The sequence below is a fragment of the Apostichopus japonicus genome, chromosome 8 (genome assembly GCF_037975245.1).
Source record: "Apostichopus japonicus isolate 1M-3 chromosome 8, ASM3797524v1, whole genome shotgun sequence".
NCBI lineage: Eukaryota > Metazoa > Echinodermata > Holothuroidea > Aspidochirotida > Stichopodidae > Apostichopus > Apostichopus japonicus.
Genome location: NC_092568.1, coordinates 28,487,501 through 28,509,522, shown reverse-complemented (window position 1 = coordinate 28,509,522; position 22,022 = coordinate 28,487,501). Strand labels below are relative to the sequence as shown.

Genomic DNA, 22,022 nt, shown 5'->3' with positions numbered 1-22,022 from the left:
TTCTGCTCAATTCATTTGGATAACCGGTTGGCTTCTTTGCCTCAGGCTATATGTGCGTTTTAGATATAGACTAAGTGTTGATGTTCGTTCTGAAATGAAACGGACTTATTGTTTCGAGTATCGGATTTGGGAGACGTCTATGTTCAAAAGTAGCTCTTTGAGTTGAGTTGGAGAAATTTTCCGATACCAATAGCTAACGTATAATGTAGGCCATATAGCTTCCAATGTATTTGTGTTTTAGTTTGTTTATCTCCAATAAGTTTCCGCCGGGTGGCATTCTCAAAGTTAGTCCTTCATTCAGACAGAAGATGTTTATGGTTTTGATTTGTCCACTGCATTTATCCTAGATGGGATAATGAAATGGTATGAGGCTCGACCGAGCCGATCCACATGTAATGCGAATCCGTAGCTCGAACGAGTGCATCTGCTGAACAAGTGCTCCAGCAATTTTGGCAGAGTTTGCGCTCCATAGTTTGGTGCACATGTGTTTTCCGTAGCAGCCGACGGACAGAGCACTGTTGCTCAACAACATTACTAGTACTAGAAGTAGAAAGTAGGCTTCACGAACTAGGCCAATATTGCATGCTTACGTTATAACAAGGACAATCTCTTTCAAGTCCTGACAATTGGTCGTATAAAAGATAGAAACTGTGAAATTCAGTATTAAATATGGCGACAACCGACGGGATACGTTCATTTGTCACACTTAACGAGTTTGATATTGACCATGTATGTATCGTTCTGGTAACACTCCACTCTTCTTGTAAGCTGTAGGCATTCCCATTAATTAGGCCTAACCATTCTAGTAATATATGCCGTAGCATTGGCCTAATGGTGTTATTCACAACTGTCCTTGAAATTAATTCGAAACCTAATCACTCTTATGTTTAATAAACATAGTAAACCTATATCAGGCTAGTATTAAGGCCTATATGCCGTTTATGTTAAATGTTTTGACCAACCCACCAACGTACTTCGGCCTAGCATAGGCTAGTAATATTAACACTAGCCTATACACAGTTAGATCAAGGCAGATGCTGTCCAACTTAAATTGAACAATGGTGCAGGGTAATGTTAGGCCCTGGGATAGCTTATATAAATTATTTTTAGGCTCATCTGCACCCAATGCAATGTCCTAATTCAGCTGATGAGGATGATGGGCTAACCTGGACATAGCCCATCCACTGACCACTTCTCAAATTTATGGAGCAATTGATAGATCATCATTGTACATTAATGTTTTATTTCATAATCCGCTTTATCACTAGGTTCATAGCACAGATTTTCCTGGAAGTTATCATGGTTATGATGATGCATGGAGTTTTGCAAAGTTTACCGAGGTAAGTAAGTGATCCCAGAGTGTACATGTCATCAAGTTTCAATAGCTTGAATGTGTACAAAGGTTTAATTTTCTAAACTGCTTTAAGGGGAAATATGGTTAGATGTGGTTGACATTGAGTTACAGAGCAAGTTGTCTAGTAAACATTACGTGTTTATTGATTTAGAAAGACAGACAGATAAGCAGACAAATGGAATCCAAAAGAAATTTTTCACCCTGCAGCAAAACATAGAAATATCAAATATTAATTTAAAGTTACAAACAGATCTATAATTTAAATACAGTTAAGCATGTCTCCACTTTAGCTATACTGCTTTAAAGTCAAATTTGTAACCTAAATCCATTGGGGTTTTTGATGGTATGGGATTTCTGAACCACTAGTTGCAATATTCATCACTAATCTTGACAGAGATAAAGGTTTGTCTGTGGTGTCCTTTTTGTCATCAGTATGTCATAGAAAGAATCAAGGCTTAGGACCAACAATAAACTGATGTCTCAACTGCTGAATGGTAGGATCCATAATACAAACTACTATAGGAAAAGAAGTTTCACTTGCTGTTAAAACCTTTCCACCTCTTTCATTCTGTCACATAATTTGGCTTTATTACAGATTTAAATAGTCTTTATATCTTCATTTTGCAACATTATTCCACCCACCCAAAAATAACTTTCTAGGTGCATCTAGAGAAGGCTTTTGGATTTAGCATAGCCAGTTAAGTTATGCACAACATTTCATTGTGTATGTTAACTTCATATGACAGGATTATTCCTTTATCTGATGTTAATTCTCCTTTATTTTGCAGAATTTTCGGATTGAAATTATCAAGATTGATGGTAACGACATGGAGTTTGATATGATTGGTATAGATGCTGCATTAGCCAATGCTTTTAGGAGGATCTTGCTGGCTGAAGTAAGAATCCTTGTAACAAAAAAACATTTCTTTCTTTTCCTAAAATTGTGGATATTTTTGAAAAATACAAACAAAGGTGTCAGACTTCCAGTTTCAGGCCATTGTCTCCATCCCCCTTCACCTCTGCAAGTCTACACCTATCCACCTCATATCCCTAACCCAACACTGTCATTCTGTTGGCCCATACACTTTATTCACTTGGTAATACTGGAAGAATATAAACCATTTGATAGTATAAACATGGCAATTTACAGAGGATTTATAATCATGGATATATTTTGTCATTACTGAAATTAAGAGCACCCTTCAGTGTGCTAATGTCCTAACAATAACAACCTTGCCTGCATATATACATAGCACTGATAGAGACTGAGCTCTTAAATTTAGCTTCAATAGTGATACTAGCATGTACATGATAAGCTGAAAGAATAATAATACTTAGAACAGGGTTCCCTAACTTTATCACCCCACGAACCCCCTGTGGATGTCAGAGTAGTCCACGAACCCCCAACTTTTCGAGACACGATCTGGTTCATTATTATACTATAATACACATAACAGTGCTTCGTAAAAGATCAATTTCACAGTGTAATATTGTACTGTCATACATTCACCAACTTCACCAAAGTCATGCGGCCTGTGTCTGTTTCATAATTTCAATTATTTATCACATGCACAGTATGGTACTACTATGGCAACATATGCAATTTGGAACGCAAAAAAGAGTTTGTCGATAGGTATGACTTTTGTATATTACTACATTATATGATATATCAGATTTTAGTTCAACAAAAAGTACTCTAGTTTTGACTTTAATAAACTTCTCACAAACCCCCTGGGATGGACTCACGCACCCCCTGGGAGTTCATGCATCCCAGTTAGGGAACCCCTGTCTTACAAGGACATTAACTTCAGACAGCAAGTGACAATGAACTTTAATCTAATGATTCTCTTCTTGTAACAGGTTCCAATAATGGCAGCTGACAAGATATTCATTCACAACAACACCTCCATCATACAGAGCGAGGTCTTAGCTCACAGACTGGGCTTGATCCCAATCAACGCTGATCCTCGGATGTTTGAGTACAGGCAAGAAGGTTGGTACAAGTCCAATGTTGGAGATAAGAGAGATAAAGATCTGAAAACTAAACCCAGTCAAACATACACCTAGTCATGGAAAAGAATAAACAAATTATCTGTGAACACAAGAGAGAGAGATGGAGATAGATTGATAAGGCAAAAATAGGTAGTCAAACTGTTGCTGTTAAACCCTAAGTTACTTGTTGTGCATTAGCAGTTGGCTTATAATTAGTACTGAACCACAAATTCTATGCAGCTTAATGTTCAATCTAAGTAAAACATCTTTATATTAAAATTAAATGATTTATGAGGTACATATAAAACCACAAACTGTTTTCCTCAATCTAGTTCACATTCACCACTTTTTTACGATAATTATCATTTGTTAGCTAATCATAAATAGAAATATTTGAACAATCATTTAAAGTCTATACAAAGAAATTTCTCTTGAAATCCATTTCCCTACTAGGCTGCTACCCTCTAGACTTAAATTGAAATGAAAGGATGGCATACTTGTTTACATGCTATCCAAAGTACTATGTCTTCTTACCTGCACCCTAGTCAGACCAGTAGCCGTGAATGTTGAGTTGGGGCCCACGACAAATTCATAAGGGGCACAATATGTGTGATCCGTAACTTGTGAATTTTTTTGTACACAGTGGTGGCACAGATGGGGGATAGAATAGTCTGCCCTGGGTGGGTGGTAAGGGGGGGGGCAATGGGAAAGAGGGAGAGTCTGGTTCTGGACCTGCCCCTGCCCCTGCAAAGAAGCGACTGATGAAAATTGTCAAAAATTTGAGTCAGGATAGTCGATTGTAGCATAACACATTGATTCTTTACATTATTTTCTTACTATTGTGAATTCTTTTCAAGCCATGAAATTTCTTCATTCTTATGATTATAATGTTCATTGTAATTTTCATGGCAAAAGGAGAATACAATTTAGACCCATTGTTAAAAGTAGTGAGATTTTTCTTGATTTCTGTGGTATGAAAGTGACCTTTGACTTGTCGAATGTAGGGAAGTGTCTCTCACCAGCAGTTTACCTGCATATCCTACTTTAAAGTGACACAGGTATCTGTCATTCATCTTCTACAGAGGATGAAGATGGCTCTGATATGGACACCATCGAGTTTGAACTGAAAGTTAAATGTAGCAGGAACACCAGCTCGTCTACCGATATACCAGATCCTTCAGAAATCTACAAGAATTCAAAAGGTAGTTTCTTGTTGCCAAAACTTGTTTTTGTTTTTTAAGAAGCCTGTCTTTCTGTAGCCTATGTCACTCACTCACTCACTCTGGTATGTTTTAGGGCATGACTCTATCCGCTATGCAACTGCAGGGTAACATGGGTTTGCTTATTCTAGTAAGTATTCCATCGGTTGAATATAATGTCCTGAACTCGGTGCCGAATTATTCTAGAGGCAGATGAGGCAAGGTCAAGTGGTCCCAAAAATCTAGGAACCCCTGTGAATACCTTTAGGCAAGACATAATCAATTTCAATTTTCAGTTTGTTCCTGCTGCAAAATTTCATAAGGGGTAGAAGGGGGGGTGGGGGGAAATAGGGGAGTCTGTGGTGCCTAAAGGATGTTGATCTTGTGCAGTCTGAGCTCATGGAAAATATAGCAACTTTTTGACATGTTACATTGAAATGGATTAAAAACTTGATGAGATTTGCCAGACAGTGCCAATGGAACTGTCACTATGACCCTACTGATGTTTGGCTCACAAAGTCAGTCAAAACTTAAATTCAAGATCATCATATAATCATGAAAGTGCATAAATAAAACAAATTAAAAAAACATGGATTTGATAGGACTCTTTTATCTGGTACCAGTTCTTCATTAAATTTGTTGGCCATAGAAAGCCTTGTATTGCCGTTAAATCTATGTGTGTATCATTTACAATCAATATATACTTTTACTCTTTAAGCAAGACTTCAGGAAATAATTTAGTATTCAAATTTTGTGTAGCAGGTTGGAAGGTTCTGAAGTTTTTCTCCTATACAATAATAAACTATAGCTCCAGTGTACAAAACCGTTGTGCATCTGTGCACTTGTATAGCAATTTGATAAGTTTGTCCAGCATTTTGCAGTGTGATACTGGATGAATTATACCCTGGACTTGTGAAATTGAATATCTTGGCTGTTGTAGTTTTTAACAGCATGACATAAATTAACAGATCCTATTTTTGCCTCAATTTTCTTTCCCTAAATTTGTCTCTTTCTTCTGTTAGTTACAACTAAACAGCTCAAGTGGCTTCCTCGTGGAAATCAGGCAACGCTGGTAAGCTGGCACAATTAATTACCTCAGATCTTGATAACTTTATGAGAAGCACTAAATTGATAACAGTAGTGGTCATTATCAATTTTTTTTTAACATCTTTAGTATCTCGCCTCAAATATTGATAGATATATAATATGAGTGAACTGTTTGAAAGTTCTATGTACCTAACTTGAAATGTATTGTTTAAGTGATCAGTTCCTATGGCTATTGTAAATTTACTGTCATTTTGAGAAGGTATTCTTTTTCTAGTTAGAACAGATGTAATGGGATACTGACAGTTAAACTCAAAGTACCTTAAGTTTCAGTTAGTTCTTAAAGCAGCATTTTGCGTCCTTTTCTATGATTTTTCTCAACCTCACTGATTCCACTTTGCCATAATAACAACATACATAACTAGCTAATCTATTTATATTTTACTTCAAATGGTGGCATAAAAGTCGAAAAAATTGCAACTTTCAACTTTGTTGTTCTCCAAGATATTTTCCGTTGGGAACCCAATAAACCTCGCCCATAATATGAATATTTAAACACTACGAACGCCATTGACAGATACGTAATATAACACCACGCTTGATTTGTGTACAGTCTATATGGCAGTTGTACCAGGGAGTTGCATAACAACTCCCTGGTACAACCAACGCGAAGTCTTGAATCTATTTTTAGCAACGGCTCATAACTAAACCTGCATCTCTGATTGGTTGAATTCAAACTAGTGGGTTTGGCGGAATTGTATGCGATTAATTTTAACTGTGAAATTTGTCGAGGACACTCTTCTCATTTATCGACATAAATCGTTAATTACTCGCTAATTAACGCTCTTGGCAGGGTGAAACTTGGATGGTATCTTAGATTGCTGTTTTATGATTGATACATGTAAAAAAATCGATGCACATGTTAAAAAAGTGGAAAAAAGCGACCCAACGCAAAATGCTGCTTTAACGTTCCTCCAAGAAGACTAAACAGTATTTAAAACCACAAATTAACTCACCTTTGACTTCTGTAAGCAGAGAATGTTACGTATAATGTAACGTTGGATGTTGATGTTCGTAAAGAGAAAAAGAGTCAAATTACTATTCAAGTGGTAAAGAAACTGAAAGATAGCATTTAGGTAGAAAACCCATGTGGTGAAAATAGTAATAACATTTTAAATTTTGACTGTCAGGAGTCTTAAGAAACATTTCTCTCTTCTTCTCAGGGAAACAGAAGGGAATGTATGGACACATTCAGCATAATTTATGATGGTTCTGCACATGTTAACAAATATTTGTCCATAGGAATTTCTGTCCCCTTGATCATGACTTCATTACAAAATTGCGAGTTAAATCTATTTCCGTTTTTATGATGAGCACTTCCACTGACCTTTTCGTTTTGTTTCGTGTAGCATCAAGCAAATCCTATCAGACCTGTGGATGAGGATATTTTGATTGCCAAACTGAGACCAGGCCAAGCCATTGACCTACGAATGCATTGTGTCAAAGGTGTCGGTCAAGACCATGCCAAATTTTCACCTGTGGGTAAGAGAATGAATTTCTTCTTTGGTATCATCAACATTGTTAAGTCTATCTTGAGAGAATCTCTGAACACTGTCAATACGTGAAGCTTTTGAAGTTTCAATTGTATTATATACTAATGTGAGTAATATTATGGTACCAAGGTCCACAAGCTATGGGGTGCATCCCACTAGTGAGTTAATAAACTATTTAGATGGGTATGTGCAGTTTTTGGAACGTGTGGCTTGATATTTATGCAAGCTCCTGGATTGTTTGCTTAAGATTTTGCAAGACTGCTGATGTAGAATGCATACCCATGTCATACTAAACAGCTGAACTTCCAATTGCATAGGCATTGGGAGGGCAGTGTTGCCTTCAATGTAAGGAATGATTTAAACTCTTTAATCTCAATTAAAGAGTGACTTTAGGCATAATATTCATGATATGTTGTAGATCATTAAGAAAAAACAACCGAAGCTCATCAATAAAAGTGGCTGGAATACTTCGTGTTAGCACACAAAACCTTTAGATCAGTTTCTCAGATGCAAATCAAAACTCAAATATACAAGTTTTATGACCTCAAATAACAGTTTTACAAAGCATTGTAAAGTTGTCAAGGACAAACTGTTACCGTTGAAATATTCAAAGTTAAAAACACAATTTTTGATTGAGTTATTAGATATTATAATATAAGAAAATGCATTAACATTAACATTTAGGCCTGCACTTAGAAGCTAAGTCACAGGGGTCGAAATTTACGCTATTCCGCTATCCAAAGATAGTGAAATCATGAACGGAATACCAAGTTGGTTGGGTTCACTATTCCGCATGGATAGTGCTAAAAGTGATAGCTAACAACAAACTTTTACAAATCCATCTAAATTTACTTGCCTGTCACTAGTCAGCCAGCAATTTTAATTTTATTTGTTTTCCGGGCGTATAAACTTGCCCAGAAATACAAAAGAAACTCTCTTTACACGTGAGTTGCAGTTACGTACAGTACATACATGTTCCGTAGCCAACTGCACTTGCACAGTATAGCAAGCCTTACATTATCCTCCAATTTCCACCTCGTGTGTAACAGGTAGTACTTTGTTGGAAATCCTTGTTCAATTTCCCGCGAACACACTAAAAACAACTGCCGATTTCCCGATTTTGGTTATATTTTTCGGGCAAGTCGTTACAGCCCCCCAAATCAAATAAGGCTCCTACGCCTATGCTTGTGGGAGTCCAGGGGCGAATGCCCCCGGAAAATTTTGGTAATTTTGCGTGTCTGGCGATTAAAAATTAGCAGTTGAAGATGCAAAATAATAACAAATTTTGGAATTTAAATTGTCACGAAACTGATGAAAATTTTAAAATGACAAGTTGGAGTAGCAATATTATGTTATGAAAAGAGATTTAAAATGTCTTACAATCTTTAAAAAGTTTAACTTACAAAACTTCCGATATTATGAAACAAACAACGTTCGGCAAAGCCCCGTTTCTAGCCTAACAATGATACGTACATCACAACTGCAGTGTTTAACCCTATTTAAATACTACGTTAGGCTACACATGTGCTGCAAATTTCCCCAGGTACCTTGTACAACTGTGAGCTCTCATCCCCTCTGTGTAAAACCTGTTTGTTAAATTTTTTTGGCATCTTTCCAAGAAACGTTACACGGAGTTTAACTGTTTTGGCTCCATTCTAGAACTAATTAGGTCAGTTAGTAAAGGATCGGTAAAGTTATGCGGAATATTATCTTAGACGTTCAAGACAAGTAGGTAAAATATCCCCGTTACATTAAGGTAAGTAAAACACACCTCAAGCCAACTGACTCCCCCGCATGAATAAAACAATATATTCCCCATGATACACGAGGCACAGTACATACAAGCATAGCACGATATCGGGGGCCCCTATATATAGCTATGGCCATCTTTATGAAAGTAACCCTGGTAATGACATGTTTTAGGCCACTTGGCATGATTCACTATATGCTAAATATTGTTTCCATGTTCTTGTAGAAAACATCAACTTCGCAAAATAAATTTAGTTGTGTTTTGTAGTTACGTGTGATCCGTAACCGACGAGGTGGTTAGGCTATTTGCTATACACTTAACTATGGTAGGATACTATTTTTGCGTATTTTTGGAAATTATAAAAAATACTTTTTCTCCCGCTTTACACCAGATGTGGTCTTACGGTTTATTCATAGATGGGTGTACTAGAGCCTTGTTAACATGACATGAGTTGCATTTAGCACGATATGCCAGATTTGCGTGAATTTTTCGAAAGTGTTTTGCTCAATCTTTTCGTAAAATTTGAAAGGTGTACCAACTTTCTTTTCGTACACAATTGGTAATTTCTCTACTGATTTTCAGATTTTTTTTTAAAGAAAAGTGAATACCTTGTGCATTGAGTATAACTTTACGCGAATGCAAGAAAACGATGCAGTGATTTCCAGCAGACAAATGTTTTCTTTGCTGGATTACTGAGTCAGTTGAAGGGAATCCTGCACATTAGAGGGAAGTGGGAACGCTGAACTGAAGTCAAATTCATACGAAAGAAAACGTTGACTAACTAACATACAATATCAATTCAAATAAAAATGTGGAATGGCAATATTGTTCAAAACATTTCCCGCGAGGCTGATTTATCACAGCAACCTCCCCGCGCCGGGCCGTGGGTGTCCTTGTGACCCGTATACCCTGAAGTGTGCGAAACTAGCCATTGACATTGCCCTTGTGAGTGGGTTTCACAAACTGCGTCCTGGGTTACAGACTTTCTTGCCTCAGTACACAAAACACTAATGATTATCAATAGCCCAACAGAAGACTCAACATATAATTTTGTTATGCTATTTTTTTTCTTTTTAAAGTTTCAAAGGAATAGTGGAAAATGAGACGGAATAGTGTATTTTCAAATCCACTATTCCGCTGGAATAGTGGTAAATATTCTAAATTTCGACCCCTGAGTCATTGTCAATTTAGCCTTAAAAAGAGCATTCCTGAGATTTTGAATAAACAGTTAGATCTGAATACCATGAAAAAAATGTGATGGATTAAGACTTTTTTACATTGTTGTATTACTAGCTGTCATATTTGTTATCCATCTTGGACTATGACATATCTATACTGAAAACCCTACCTAAAGTCACCCTTTAACTGTAGTAGTGCCAGCATTTTAGTTCGTTTCTAATCAGTGTAATATTATTCAGATGTTTAAAATCACATATTCATCTAAGAAATTGAAGTCCAAACATAGTTGTAATAGTCTTTTAAGTATCATTTCTGTGTTGATCTTTCAGCCACAGCATCATACAGGCTGCTTCCAAAAATCATCTTAAAGAAGACGGTGAGAGGAGAGCTGGCAGAACGGTTGGCAAAGTGCTTTTCTCCGGGAGTGATTGGTTTCAAGGAAGATGAACAAGGTTAGGAAACATATCTGGGAGGCAAGATGATATTTGGTAGCCAATCCTGTAGACAAATTTACTATCAGTAATATATCAATCTTGACCATAGTTAAACCTGATATGGTTTTGTGTAGTTGCATATTTGAATTTAAAATGAGGTGTTACAATGTACTATAGCTTTCATACCATTCTGCGATTGGAGGCAAACCATGAATATTTCAACTGTAAACATCCTTGGAGAGGACATCCGCTGAGGTCCCAAAATAAATATTTGCTTGCGGAGCCATCATTTCATTCAACTAACTTTGGCGGGCGAGCTTTCTCCGTGATGGCCTCACGACTGTGGAACAATCTCATAGCCAAACAAGAGGCACCTATTTCTCCATCCAGTAAGACGGATCTCAAAAAACAGTTAAAAACTATCCTTTTTGAGAAATATCACAGTTAGACCCTTTATATGGGAGCGCATTTGAACATTGCCTTGTGCTCTGGATACCTGCACTATACAAAAAACAGTTATTATTATTATCCTTGCATGCTTGATAGATACGATTTCATTCACCGTATATAATAATACACTATATACTATACAATATATACTATACACGATATACTATATACTATACAATATACACTATATACTATACACAATATACTATACACGATATACTATACAATATACACTATATACTATACACAATATACTATACACGATATACTATATACTATACACTATGCACTATACACTATAGCAGCATACTTCAGAGATCTGTCAGTCAGTATTTTAGGAATCATATCACCAGAGTATTATGAAGTGTAAATGTGTTAAATAGAGATTACAAGGAGCACCTTTATGGTCTGTAAATGAAACATGATGGCATATCCCCTTAAATATCCTAGGAATATTATATATAGCCAAAAGTAACAATCTGCCCATTGTTCTCCTGCTACGGAGCGCAAAACTAAATTAAACCATTGTAGCCTGTTTGTGTCTGTAAGAGGGGGAGGGGAGCTGGTGTACTTACCAAATTTTCCACTTTATACACCAGTTATGTATGAATTTTACAGGGCAAAAGGTGATTAACTAGTATGATTTAGTCAGATATGATTTAACTATTAAATTAAACTCAACAAACCTTCTTAACACGATAATTCAATCATGTTTGTTTGTTGCAAACGTTAATGACATGCTTCCCAAACAGCCATGCATTGTTTGATGGGCTTCTTCATGTGTACTTTTTTATGTTTGCATAACACAAAAACAGTGACATTTTTGAACGTCACAAAGACCTTTAGAAAATCAGAAAAGTTTAGTTTGTCAGGTTTCATTGCAAAAACTGGACAATCCTGGTTAATAGGGATAAAATGGTAACCCTCATTGTGCTACCACAGGTGCTACCAAAGATAGGTGTGGTTCCTGCTTCACCCCTTGTTCCTTCAATATCAATTCCCTGTTGGGGTATTTGTAGTGTTTAGTTGTGGCATTTGGTCAATGTCTTTCTTCTTCATTTTAGGAGAAAAAGTTGCATTTGTGGAAGATTCCAGGAGGGACACTTGTAGTAGAGAGGTTTTCAGGCATGAGGTAAGAGGAAACATCAAACTTCTGTTGTTTGAATTAAATAAACTTGAAAATAATTATGACCATTTCTCACTTTGTTTCTATTACTATTAGAGACACGGACATCCTTGCTTGCATGAAAACCCACCTGAAGTGTAATGTTCCATTCACATTCAAAAACTGGCATATTAAAAATTCGGACAGGACAGAAGCTATGCATAAGCCATGGCTTTTTATTCATGACATTTTATAACTGACTGTACAACATATTAGTGATTTTCTGTGTGTGTGGATGGTATACTAGTTCTATAAAACCAACTTATTGAATTTTAAATACTTAATATTGAGAATATTTCAAATAGCAAATGGACAATGCACATGTAGAAATTTTGTATTCTATAGGCCTACAGTGTTGTAGTTCCATTTTTGTCACAGGAGTAGATTCATCCGTACTTGTTGCGGCACATGGATTGAGGTACAATGTTTAACTGTAACCCATCAGATCAGTTTCATGACCACCATCTGATTTAATGTATGAAATAAAAAGGTGTCACATCTGTCCTACATACCTATGATACCTGTATATTGGGCATGAAAGGAACCTGAAAACCCCACTTCCACCATTTAGGTATAATTTACATCCTTGCTAAAATTGGAGGCAGATTTTAAGGAGTAAAGAACAATAATAAACTTGACCATTTTCCTGTCAAATCATAAATAATTCAAATATTGCTATATTTCTTTCATGTTATAGGATCTGAGAGATGCCGTTGATCTTAAGAAAGTTCGTGATCATTTCATTTGTAAGTATTCCAAAATCTTTGTATTTGGAATTTTTGGCAGATCTGGTGTCTTCCTGTAAAGAGTTTATATAGGGTGACATGGATGACCTGAGAATACTAGAAAGTACACTAACCCTCCCCCCCCCTCACATCCCCTGTAACACCAGTAACAATAGCTTGGAATGTATGATATTAAAGCCCATGGCGATTTTTGCATCCATTTTCTTTTACTGTTATTAGCCTTGGAAAATTGTGGTTGACTAACTTGTTTTGTATTTCATTATCTTTGATCAATCATTTTCAATTCCACAATCAAGAAACATTTTTACAATTATTTCATTGACCTTCTCAATTTAGTTTCAGTGGAATCAACTGGGGCCTTACCACCAGAAGTGTTAGTGAGCGAGGCTGTCAAAATATTGAAAGCTAAATGTCAGACCTTCCTCTCAGAACTGGACAACCTCGGACCAGGAGGGACAAAATGATCGATTGAACGAATGTGCAACTTTTATATATAACGAATGCTGATGAAGAGATTGCCAACGGACATCACCTCTTCAGGTTTCTCCACGGAGGTGTTTTACAGTTGTAACAATGAATCTTTGCAGTCGCGGAATGTCGGAAATATACCAGATGCATCCCAGATGAAGAGCTTGGCTGCTATGGTCACTTTGTCTGTGAACAATGTGATATCAAGTAGAATTGCATGGAATGGACACATCACTTGGAACCATAGGCGTAGGAGCCCAATTTGATTTGGGGGGCTGTAACGACTTGCCCGAAAAAATATAACCAAAATTTTTCACCCGCTCCGCACGCTTTCAACATGTTTATGTGCATATCATATTGGCATTCATCGGTTACTAAATCGCATGCCAATAACATACAATCATTTGCGGTGTTATTACCCTTCCAATTTGGTTATAATTATTGGGGAATTGTTACAATAATAATGATAATTATAATAACAGTTAAACCATTGAAAAACACATTGCAAATTATTTTTCTTTCAGTAGGTGCCTGAAAAATTCCCAGCATATTGCTCGACTTTTCACAAAAAAATTTGATTGGGGGGGCTGCAGCCCCCTGCCTCCTACGCCTATGCTTGGAACATCTTGACAAGAACACACAGTTCATACAACAACAATTGAGCTTTGATGCTTAAAGCCAGTGGTTGTATTTTAATAAATATATGATTTCCTACCATGTAATGTTTAAGCACAATGTGTCAGGTTAGTGTCCTGGTTATGTGTCACCACAGATGTGTAGCAGCATCCAGAAGAAATCTACAATACTCATTGTCAGATCATAATTAATACTTTATCAATTCTAGCTGCAAAATTATATCCATGCATCTATGAAGCTAATTACCAGCTAGAAAACAAGAAAACAAACTTGAAGAGTTTTGTCCAAAAGAAGTCACCACTTTTATTGGCCCTTGGAGAAAAGTAAATGTGAAGTTGTTTTTGTAGGCTCAGTCTTGAAGACAGTATGCATTCAATTTGCATTCATGTACATTCATTTGACTGGCATTCTAATGTTTGAGGGATCACTGTACGATTATCAGACAGCCTGTAATGAGATATGTTTTAACACCATACCCACCATGGTTTGTGAAATTCAAGTCAAGGTGGAATGGCCTAATTTCAATCAAAGAAAAGTTGATGGAAAAAGCTAAACATTGAAAAACATGAAAGCAAAAAAACTATTATAGGTTTCCTTTTGTGATTCACAGCTTCATAGAAATGTAGACTTAGTGGTCAAATAGGTTCTTAACAAGGTGTTTGGCAAATTTAGATGTGAATGCTCAAAGTGAAATCATTTTGGTGAGAATATCAACTGTCATCATTTCCAAGTCAATCAATTTTCTTTCAGTTCTTGAATTATGATAGGAAATAGAAATATTGATTTGTAGACTACATTTTTTAACATCCACGTGTGGTTTCATATGGATTGATGGCATGCAACAAATGTCTGTTAAAATCTACATTTTGTTTTGGTTTATAGAGTCACTGCTGGCTGTCTAATTTTTTGCATCTTAAATGACCTTTGACCTCATTATAATTTCATTACCAGAGGTCATGATCTAGTCTAATGCATTTCTGTTGTGTTTCATGCATTTCAGTTAATATTAAAGAACTGACTTTGCTCACCAAGTTTTAATGTAAGCAATCTCCAAAAAGCTTTGCAATTACTACACATCCTTTTCAGTCACATTGACAAACCATACAACCAGAATTTTACTTTTTTAAAGCATTCTTTTTAGTTTTTGAAAAGAAGTATTGATGAATTTTAAATCATGATGTAACAAACAACACTGCAGTGTGGTCAAATTATTTCAAGATATAAACCAGACTCAACATAAAGTATGAAAACATTGTTGTCCGTTTTCTGCGGTTTTCACAAACTGTTATGATTGTGTGATCATTTCAATAAAAAGATGTATAACCTGATAACCAGAGAGGCAAGTTACTACTGAGTAGGAGAAAGTTTTTGTAAGGAACATAACCTGCGAAAGTGACCAATACGGGCGAGAGGAAGTGGTCATGCGTTTTATACATGACACTTTCAATTTGGTACGGAAGAGGGACGAAACCATTTCCTGAATTGATTCTGATAAATGTTTTGTGGCAAAATCCCGATGACAATGAAGGACATTATCCTGACTAGTCAAAGCTTCATTTCGAACAATGAAGCAACACCAAAACTTTTGAATATTTGACAAACTGCTGTTTAGATGCTTTTCACTACCTGTGATTAGTGCTAACCTGAAGTGTCTGGGTAACGTTGAGGATCGAATGGATTCATTCATAACTCGATGTCTAACTTTCATCTGGTGTAATATGTTCTGGGCTGTGTTAGTCTGATTAAGTGTGATATCTTCAGGCACTTATGTAGGATTTTTATACAGTGATGCATTACTACAGATGTTTTTGTTGTTGTTAAGGGACACCTTCTTTGGGGAATTGTGATATAGTGGTGCATTAAATAAAGATGTGGACTATTTTTCATGGAGCACCTACCCCTTGGGGATTTTGTTGTATAATTAAGGGTCCTTAGGTGCATAATTTTGCAACCATGTCAAGTTGTTTTTCAATATTTGATGCAGTTTAGAGTTTGATGCAGTTTTTCATGCAGTTTTGGTGATAATTGATGCAGTTTAGTGTCAACCTCCCCTTCAGCAAGAGAGACCATGCTCCAAACAGGAAAATCTTGACCTTTGAAAAATGGGTTGAGGGAATGGGGGAGGGCTGCTCTTTAAGTTATACTCAGTCAGTTTCATAAAGTTGCTGACTAAATGCATCGGATGAATGGTGCTCGTTAAGGTCAGATGCATTATTAATATTTACATTTATTATTTACATGATCAATAATTGCTGTACACTTAGTGGCGGACTGGCCACACAGGCATTTGGGCAATGCCCGGTAAGCCGGTGGGCTGGGGAGCCTGATAAAAATGACAGCCCATTTTCACAGTAGTTAATAGAATACAGACGGGCTGTGTAGAAATCCAGTCTAAAACATATATTTTTGTCCATTTTTTTTACGTTTTTAACTTTTCTCAGTTTAATCAAGTGTTGATTCTGGAAAATTATATTTGGGTCTTTTCAAATGATTGTCACCTACAAAACTGAGAAATATAGCACTATTTTGCATCTAGGCAATCCTAAACTTCAAAAAAAATCTAAATGGGGAGACCCCTCCCCCAGGATGGCGATCACTATGTAAAGTAACATATTAATCAATAATGGGCCGGTCTATGTGAAAAATGCCTGGGCCAGTTTTAAGACCCAGTCCACCCCTGCGTACACTGCACAAACATTTGCCAACTGCTAGTCGGAAAAAAAATAACATGTCAGTCCAACTGAAGCCACCTGGACATCTTGACCAAATTTTAATCTTGTAAATCTTGCGGTAGTAATCAAAATGCATGCTGCCTGATTATCCATGACTACCTACATAACGAGGGTCGAGTCAGGTCAAGTGAGGTCACATGTGGGTTGCAGTTCACTTTTAACTTGGGAGTGTACAGCTGGCCTTTAAAGATATAAGTTGGCTGCCTTTAAGATCTAATAAGAAACAACGGCTGAATCAAGAAAACAATAGTTTGCAGACAAAAATTGTTTAATGAAGCTACTAAAACTTAAGAAGTTTCTACAATGAAATAACTTTTAAAAAGGCGCAGGCAATTCTCACCCTAAAAGTTTACAAAATTCTTTTCACATGCAAAGTAAAGTCAGAAGTTACAGCTTTACTTAGGCACAAAAATACGGTAAAACATCAAAATTTTACAAATTATGACATACTTAACAATCAAATCTTTTTTTTGTTGCTTTTTTTTCCTTATTGGTTTTCCTTGTACTTGATAAACCGTATGTGTTTACTTAGCGATATATTTTTTGGCATACAACAGATAACATCTTCAGTCAAATAAGATTTTTCTGAAGACATTAAGCAAACTTTAGCACCTTCATACTACTGGTATTTACAAAATTGAAGCAGAAATAATATGAAAACCAAACTTAAAGAAAAAACCTTAAAAAAGATAGAAAGGTTAAAAGAAAAACAATAAAGAATTGTAGAACAACATAGGAGTAAGATCGCTAAAATCATAATTGGCCAAAAATAAAGGTTGTTTGACTTAAGTAATATTCTACAGATGTTTATCTGCTCATTGCATGTCACTATCAAGAAAGTACTGGTATTTAAAGTTAAGTACCTACTAAAATGTAGACGAATATTAATCTTTATTAAGTACCAAATAATAGATGGATGGTCAACATTGAATACCTCTTAATTCCAAAATACAAAGGGAGACAAAAGTCATAAAAAAAAGTGTCTCAATCCAATCAGGAAATTATTATTTAAATAAAAATATTGATTACCAAAGAGTAAAAGATTGGAAGAAGGATTTTGGTTTCCAACAAAAAATTGGCTGAATGAAAGGTGTATTTATGAATACCAAAAGTATTAGTAAATGTGTATGTAATATGAAGAAATGATCTTTGGTGTTGATACAGAAGAAATGGAGAGGTATGGGGACTTAATGCAGCATTTTGGCTCATAAATGGTACCACAAAACTTCAAAATCATAACATTTGAATCAAGTTCAATGCAGTGAATGCAGTACCACAATGTGCACCCTTCTTCTACTCCAGGAAATGGAACAACTGTGGTGGTAGTGGTGAGGACCTCCCAACATCCTTAATACCACTTCATACCTTGTTGACACCTATATCACCATGTCTGAAATTTACTGAATAACTCATAATTTTGAAAGAGTATAAAACCAGCCACACGGAACATCAATCCATTTAACTTCTTACCCAGAGTTTACAGATATTCAAATTTTGAACATGTCGTAAGAACTAACTAACTAACAAAGTAATCATGCTTGGCTATGGCAACCAGTCATTTACAATGGATGGTAATAAACTTGATCATATTCAACAACAGAAAAAAAAGTATTACCCTGGCGAATTGAGCGAACTGAAATAATACATACAATGTTTGGCAGAGGTAAATGTCAAAACATGCAGATTAAACAGAATAAATGAAATCGTACCCTTAAACATTACGTGTATTTGCCAACAAAATTTTACGGCAATATATTTGCGGAAAGTCCCCCCAAAAGAAATTTCTGGATTGTTCTCTTCATCTGAACATTTTTGGAATTAAGCCCTTCATAGTGGATGAAACCAGGGCAAATGTAAAGAAAAGTGGGTGGGGGAGAGGTAGCTTATAGAAGCAATATATATCTGACCACTTTTAATCTTTCTAGCATATTTTGTGACCATAAGCTTTATCTTAACAATCCATGTAGTTCTAACTGTTAATATGGTGACTGCTTAGAGGAAGAACACTAAGACTCTTACTTCTAATGGCAAAAAGAGAAAAATATAAAATAGTTTATAAAATCAAATAAAAAGGGTTGCTTAGACTTAAAAGATTTAAGGGTTTCTGTCACAGCACAATTTATCAAAACAGTAAATGAAAGCTAAGGAATTAACACTAGAAATGTAGCACCTGTAAAAAGGAAAGTTAAAACATTACATCCCCTCACCCCTCAATGTAAATGTATTAAAAAAAAAAAAAATAGTCAAATTGATCTGAAGGAAATTATGGTATGTGACTAAATAGTACAGTTAGTGGATGATGTTCCCTAAAATACTTAAAGGAGTACACCTTGAAACTGGGGAATTCAGGCCTCTTAGTATCAAAATAAGCGAGTTAAGGAATACCATAATGATCAGCAAAGAGTAACATCAAGGTATCGCATAGAGTCCGTTGAAGGTCATGACTTTTGATCCCTCGATAATGGCTTTTATGATACTCAACAGAACTGGCATGTTACAAAACTAACTCAATTTGATTGCTTCAATGCCACTGGCATGCAAACACATGGCTGTGATTCTACTTATTGGACCCCCCTCCCCCTCCCTCTTCAAAGAGAAAGTCTGCCAGCTAGTGATAGTACATCTTGATGCTGCCTCCGATGTTCCATAAGCTGATATGACATCGTCCCATCAGAATTTATGAAGAATATTTCACAAAGTATGGAGATGTAATAACATCAGATATTGCCTATGCACTGGTAATAAACCAAACTTACATAATTTCCAATTGACAAACATGTAGCAACATATTTTGGCATACATGATAATGATTGCATTTAAGAACAATTCTTAGGTACTTGATAGGTTTAAATGAAAACATTACAAACAGTTGTATAGAGTACTGCCCTTAATAATAAATTGGTACAAACTTCTTTTTGTTTTTTTGGCCTTTTGATGGCCAAATAGTATTTCCAACACAGCTAGAGAAAATACTGCTAATAAATTAGAAACAAACCCCCATCCACCATCATCAACCAATGTTGAATATGAAATACCTATGATGATGTACCAAAAATATTATAACATTTTGAGAGACATCACAGTTTGATCTACCTTCATAGACAAGAGAGAAGACTTAAGCAAGTCTAAAACTAACATCATAGCAGCTTCAGTACTTAAAAAATAATGTTTTCATTAAACCACGTCAAGGTTATTTGGCATGAGATATTATTCAGTATTGCTTTCAGCAACATTTATTTAGGCTTACTTTCTCTTCTTGCAGGCACTTTGACACTACACATCATGACTCAAGAGTGTCAGCCCCCTAACATAGTCACAGTGCAATAGCAGGCAATGAATGAGTTTGGTTCTCCTTTAGTACTGTATGTTTCAGATACGTCACTGATCTACACAAGTGAGTCTACTGCAACACAGCTGCAGCTTAAAGGGGTAGTCATCAGAGCATGGACTGTCAAATATTAAAATAGTTAAAAAATTTAAGTTAGGTCACAAAAACAAAAATCAAAGAGAAAAAGAAAAGCATGAAACCAACGGTATAGTTAAAACAGAGGTCTCATATTCCACATAGGAGTTCATCTCAGGGTCAGCTGTGGCTATGGGGCTGTCTGAAAGATTTTTACCCCATGTACAGATTAGCTCACTAAATACCACATAAAAAAGTTGAACATTTTATGAAAGAAATATCTAGAGTCAGGTAAAAAAAAAATGTTGCAAGAGATTGCAAGGTTTCTGGATCATGATTTCAAGTACCTCTTCTGCTAAGACAGACACAATAGTTAAAACACCCTTCACATATCTTATACACAATTTTCACTGCTATCTTTTGTCTGGTAGCTCCCTTCATAACAAATTTCAATTCAGTAACAAGAACAACACATCATAGCAGATATGGATCACACAGATCTGACCAGGGCTGACCACAATACTATGGACAGAGGATCTCTAAATAACTACTGATTTCAAGCTACCTATAAAAAGGTTATCAGAATTTTCTCAAAGTTTGCTAGGAGGACCAAAACCCGTTCAAGATAATTAAATCAAACTCAAGATACCTTTTCCTCACAGAGGTTTTACTCGCTAAGACATTTTGGTGGTTTAACTTGACCCTACCCCTACATCATCAACAAGCAAAATGATGGTATGGTTACAGAATATTCTTAGAGAATCAATTTTGCAATTTTTAAAGCATGCTGTACGTTTGTGGGTGATATAGTATGGATATATGGATACCAATGGATATATGGATACCAAACTCCTGTAAATATGGATACCAATTACCAGGGTGTTTTATTTAAACTAGTGCTACTGAGATGTATGGGTTTAACTCTGGGTATTGATATGGGATTTGAAAAATTCTACAAGTTCAAGGTTTAGACCTTACACATCTACATGGCAGATGACAGTTCGACTGGCCCCTGGCTTCAAACCGAAAAATAAAACCTCACTTCACGTGAACCCACATTAACTAATAGGGCGCACAGTTCCAATCCCTTAATCGTGAAGAAATTAGAACACCGGCAAGAGGAAGATGAAATCCCTCACAAAAAAGGAAGAGGCAATTGATTCCCCTTCTCTTATTATCATCATTCATGCGACCTTCTTGAGCACCACATTATTTTCAAACAGCATTTCTGGCCAATGGCTGACAGCACTGACAAATCCATGACTTTATCAGCATCGCAGGGGACATCTCATAAACCTTTGCGTGGGCTTGCTCGTTCGTTCGTTTTCCTCGGGAAGGTCGTCAGTCTACACGTCGCTGTCAGAGCTCAACTGCTGCAAAGTGATGACTATCTCTGAAAAGGAAGGCCTATCCTTGAGACTCGAAGCCCAACATCTCTGCATCATATTTTCGACCTCCTCTGGAGTTTCTCCCGGTGTCTTCAGGACCAGATCTCCATCTACGATTGCACTCATGTAGCCGTCGTTGTCCTGCTCGCTGTAAGGGAGCTCGCCCTGGGAGAAGACTTCCCAAATGAAAACGCCAAAGGACCAGACATCACTCTTGGTGGAGAGTTCGTCTTCGAAGATGGCCTCCACGGGCATCCATCGGACGGGCATCAACCTCTGCTGGTACTCGTGGTACTCGTCTCGGTAGAGGTCCTTACTGGCCGACATGGTACATATCTTGACCTCCATGGAGGGACTAAGGAGGCAATTACGGGCAGCTAAATCAGCGTGGACGAAGCGGTTGTTGGAGAGGTGTTCCATGCCAAGGGCAACTTGGTTGATGATATCTACCTTTTGGTTGTAAGTTAGTGGTGGAGGGGTATTGGTCCCTTTATCCTCACCCTTGGTGGCTTTCAAAAACTGTTTGAGA

The 22,022-nt window shown here is 36.5% G+C and overlaps 2 protein-coding genes across 3 annotated transcripts in view; one reads left to right on the top strand and one right to left on the bottom strand.

Moving 5' to 3' along the window:
* Positions 1-495: 495 nt before the first annotated feature.
* On the top strand, positions 496-18,568 carry LOC139971440 (DNA-directed RNA polymerases I and III subunit RPAC1-like). The gene is made up of 11 exons (XM_071977914.1): positions 496-729; positions 1,269-1,340; positions 2,143-2,250; positions 3,215-3,347; positions 4,429-4,548; positions 5,568-5,617; positions 6,999-7,131; positions 10,401-10,523; positions 12,020-12,087; positions 12,818-12,866; positions 13,203-18,568. Exons 1-11 carry the CDS (start codon positions 670-672, stop codon positions 13,328-13,330), a joined length of 1,044 nt encoding a protein of 347 aa, XP_071834015.1. The 5' UTR covers positions 496-669; the 3' UTR covers positions 13,331-18,568.
* Positions 16,953-22,022, bottom strand: part of LOC139971439 (inactive tyrosine-protein kinase 7-like) — a 56,836-nt gene continuing 51,766 nt past the window's right edge. For both annotated transcript variants that reach the window (XM_071977912.1, XM_071977913.1), the window contains exon 13: positions 16,953-22,022. This exon is cut by the window's right edge and continues 5 nt beyond it. In XM_071977912.1, coding sequence (XP_071834013.1) covers positions 21,452-22,022 — 571 coding nt within the window. In that variant the 3' untranslated portion in view covers positions 16,953-21,451.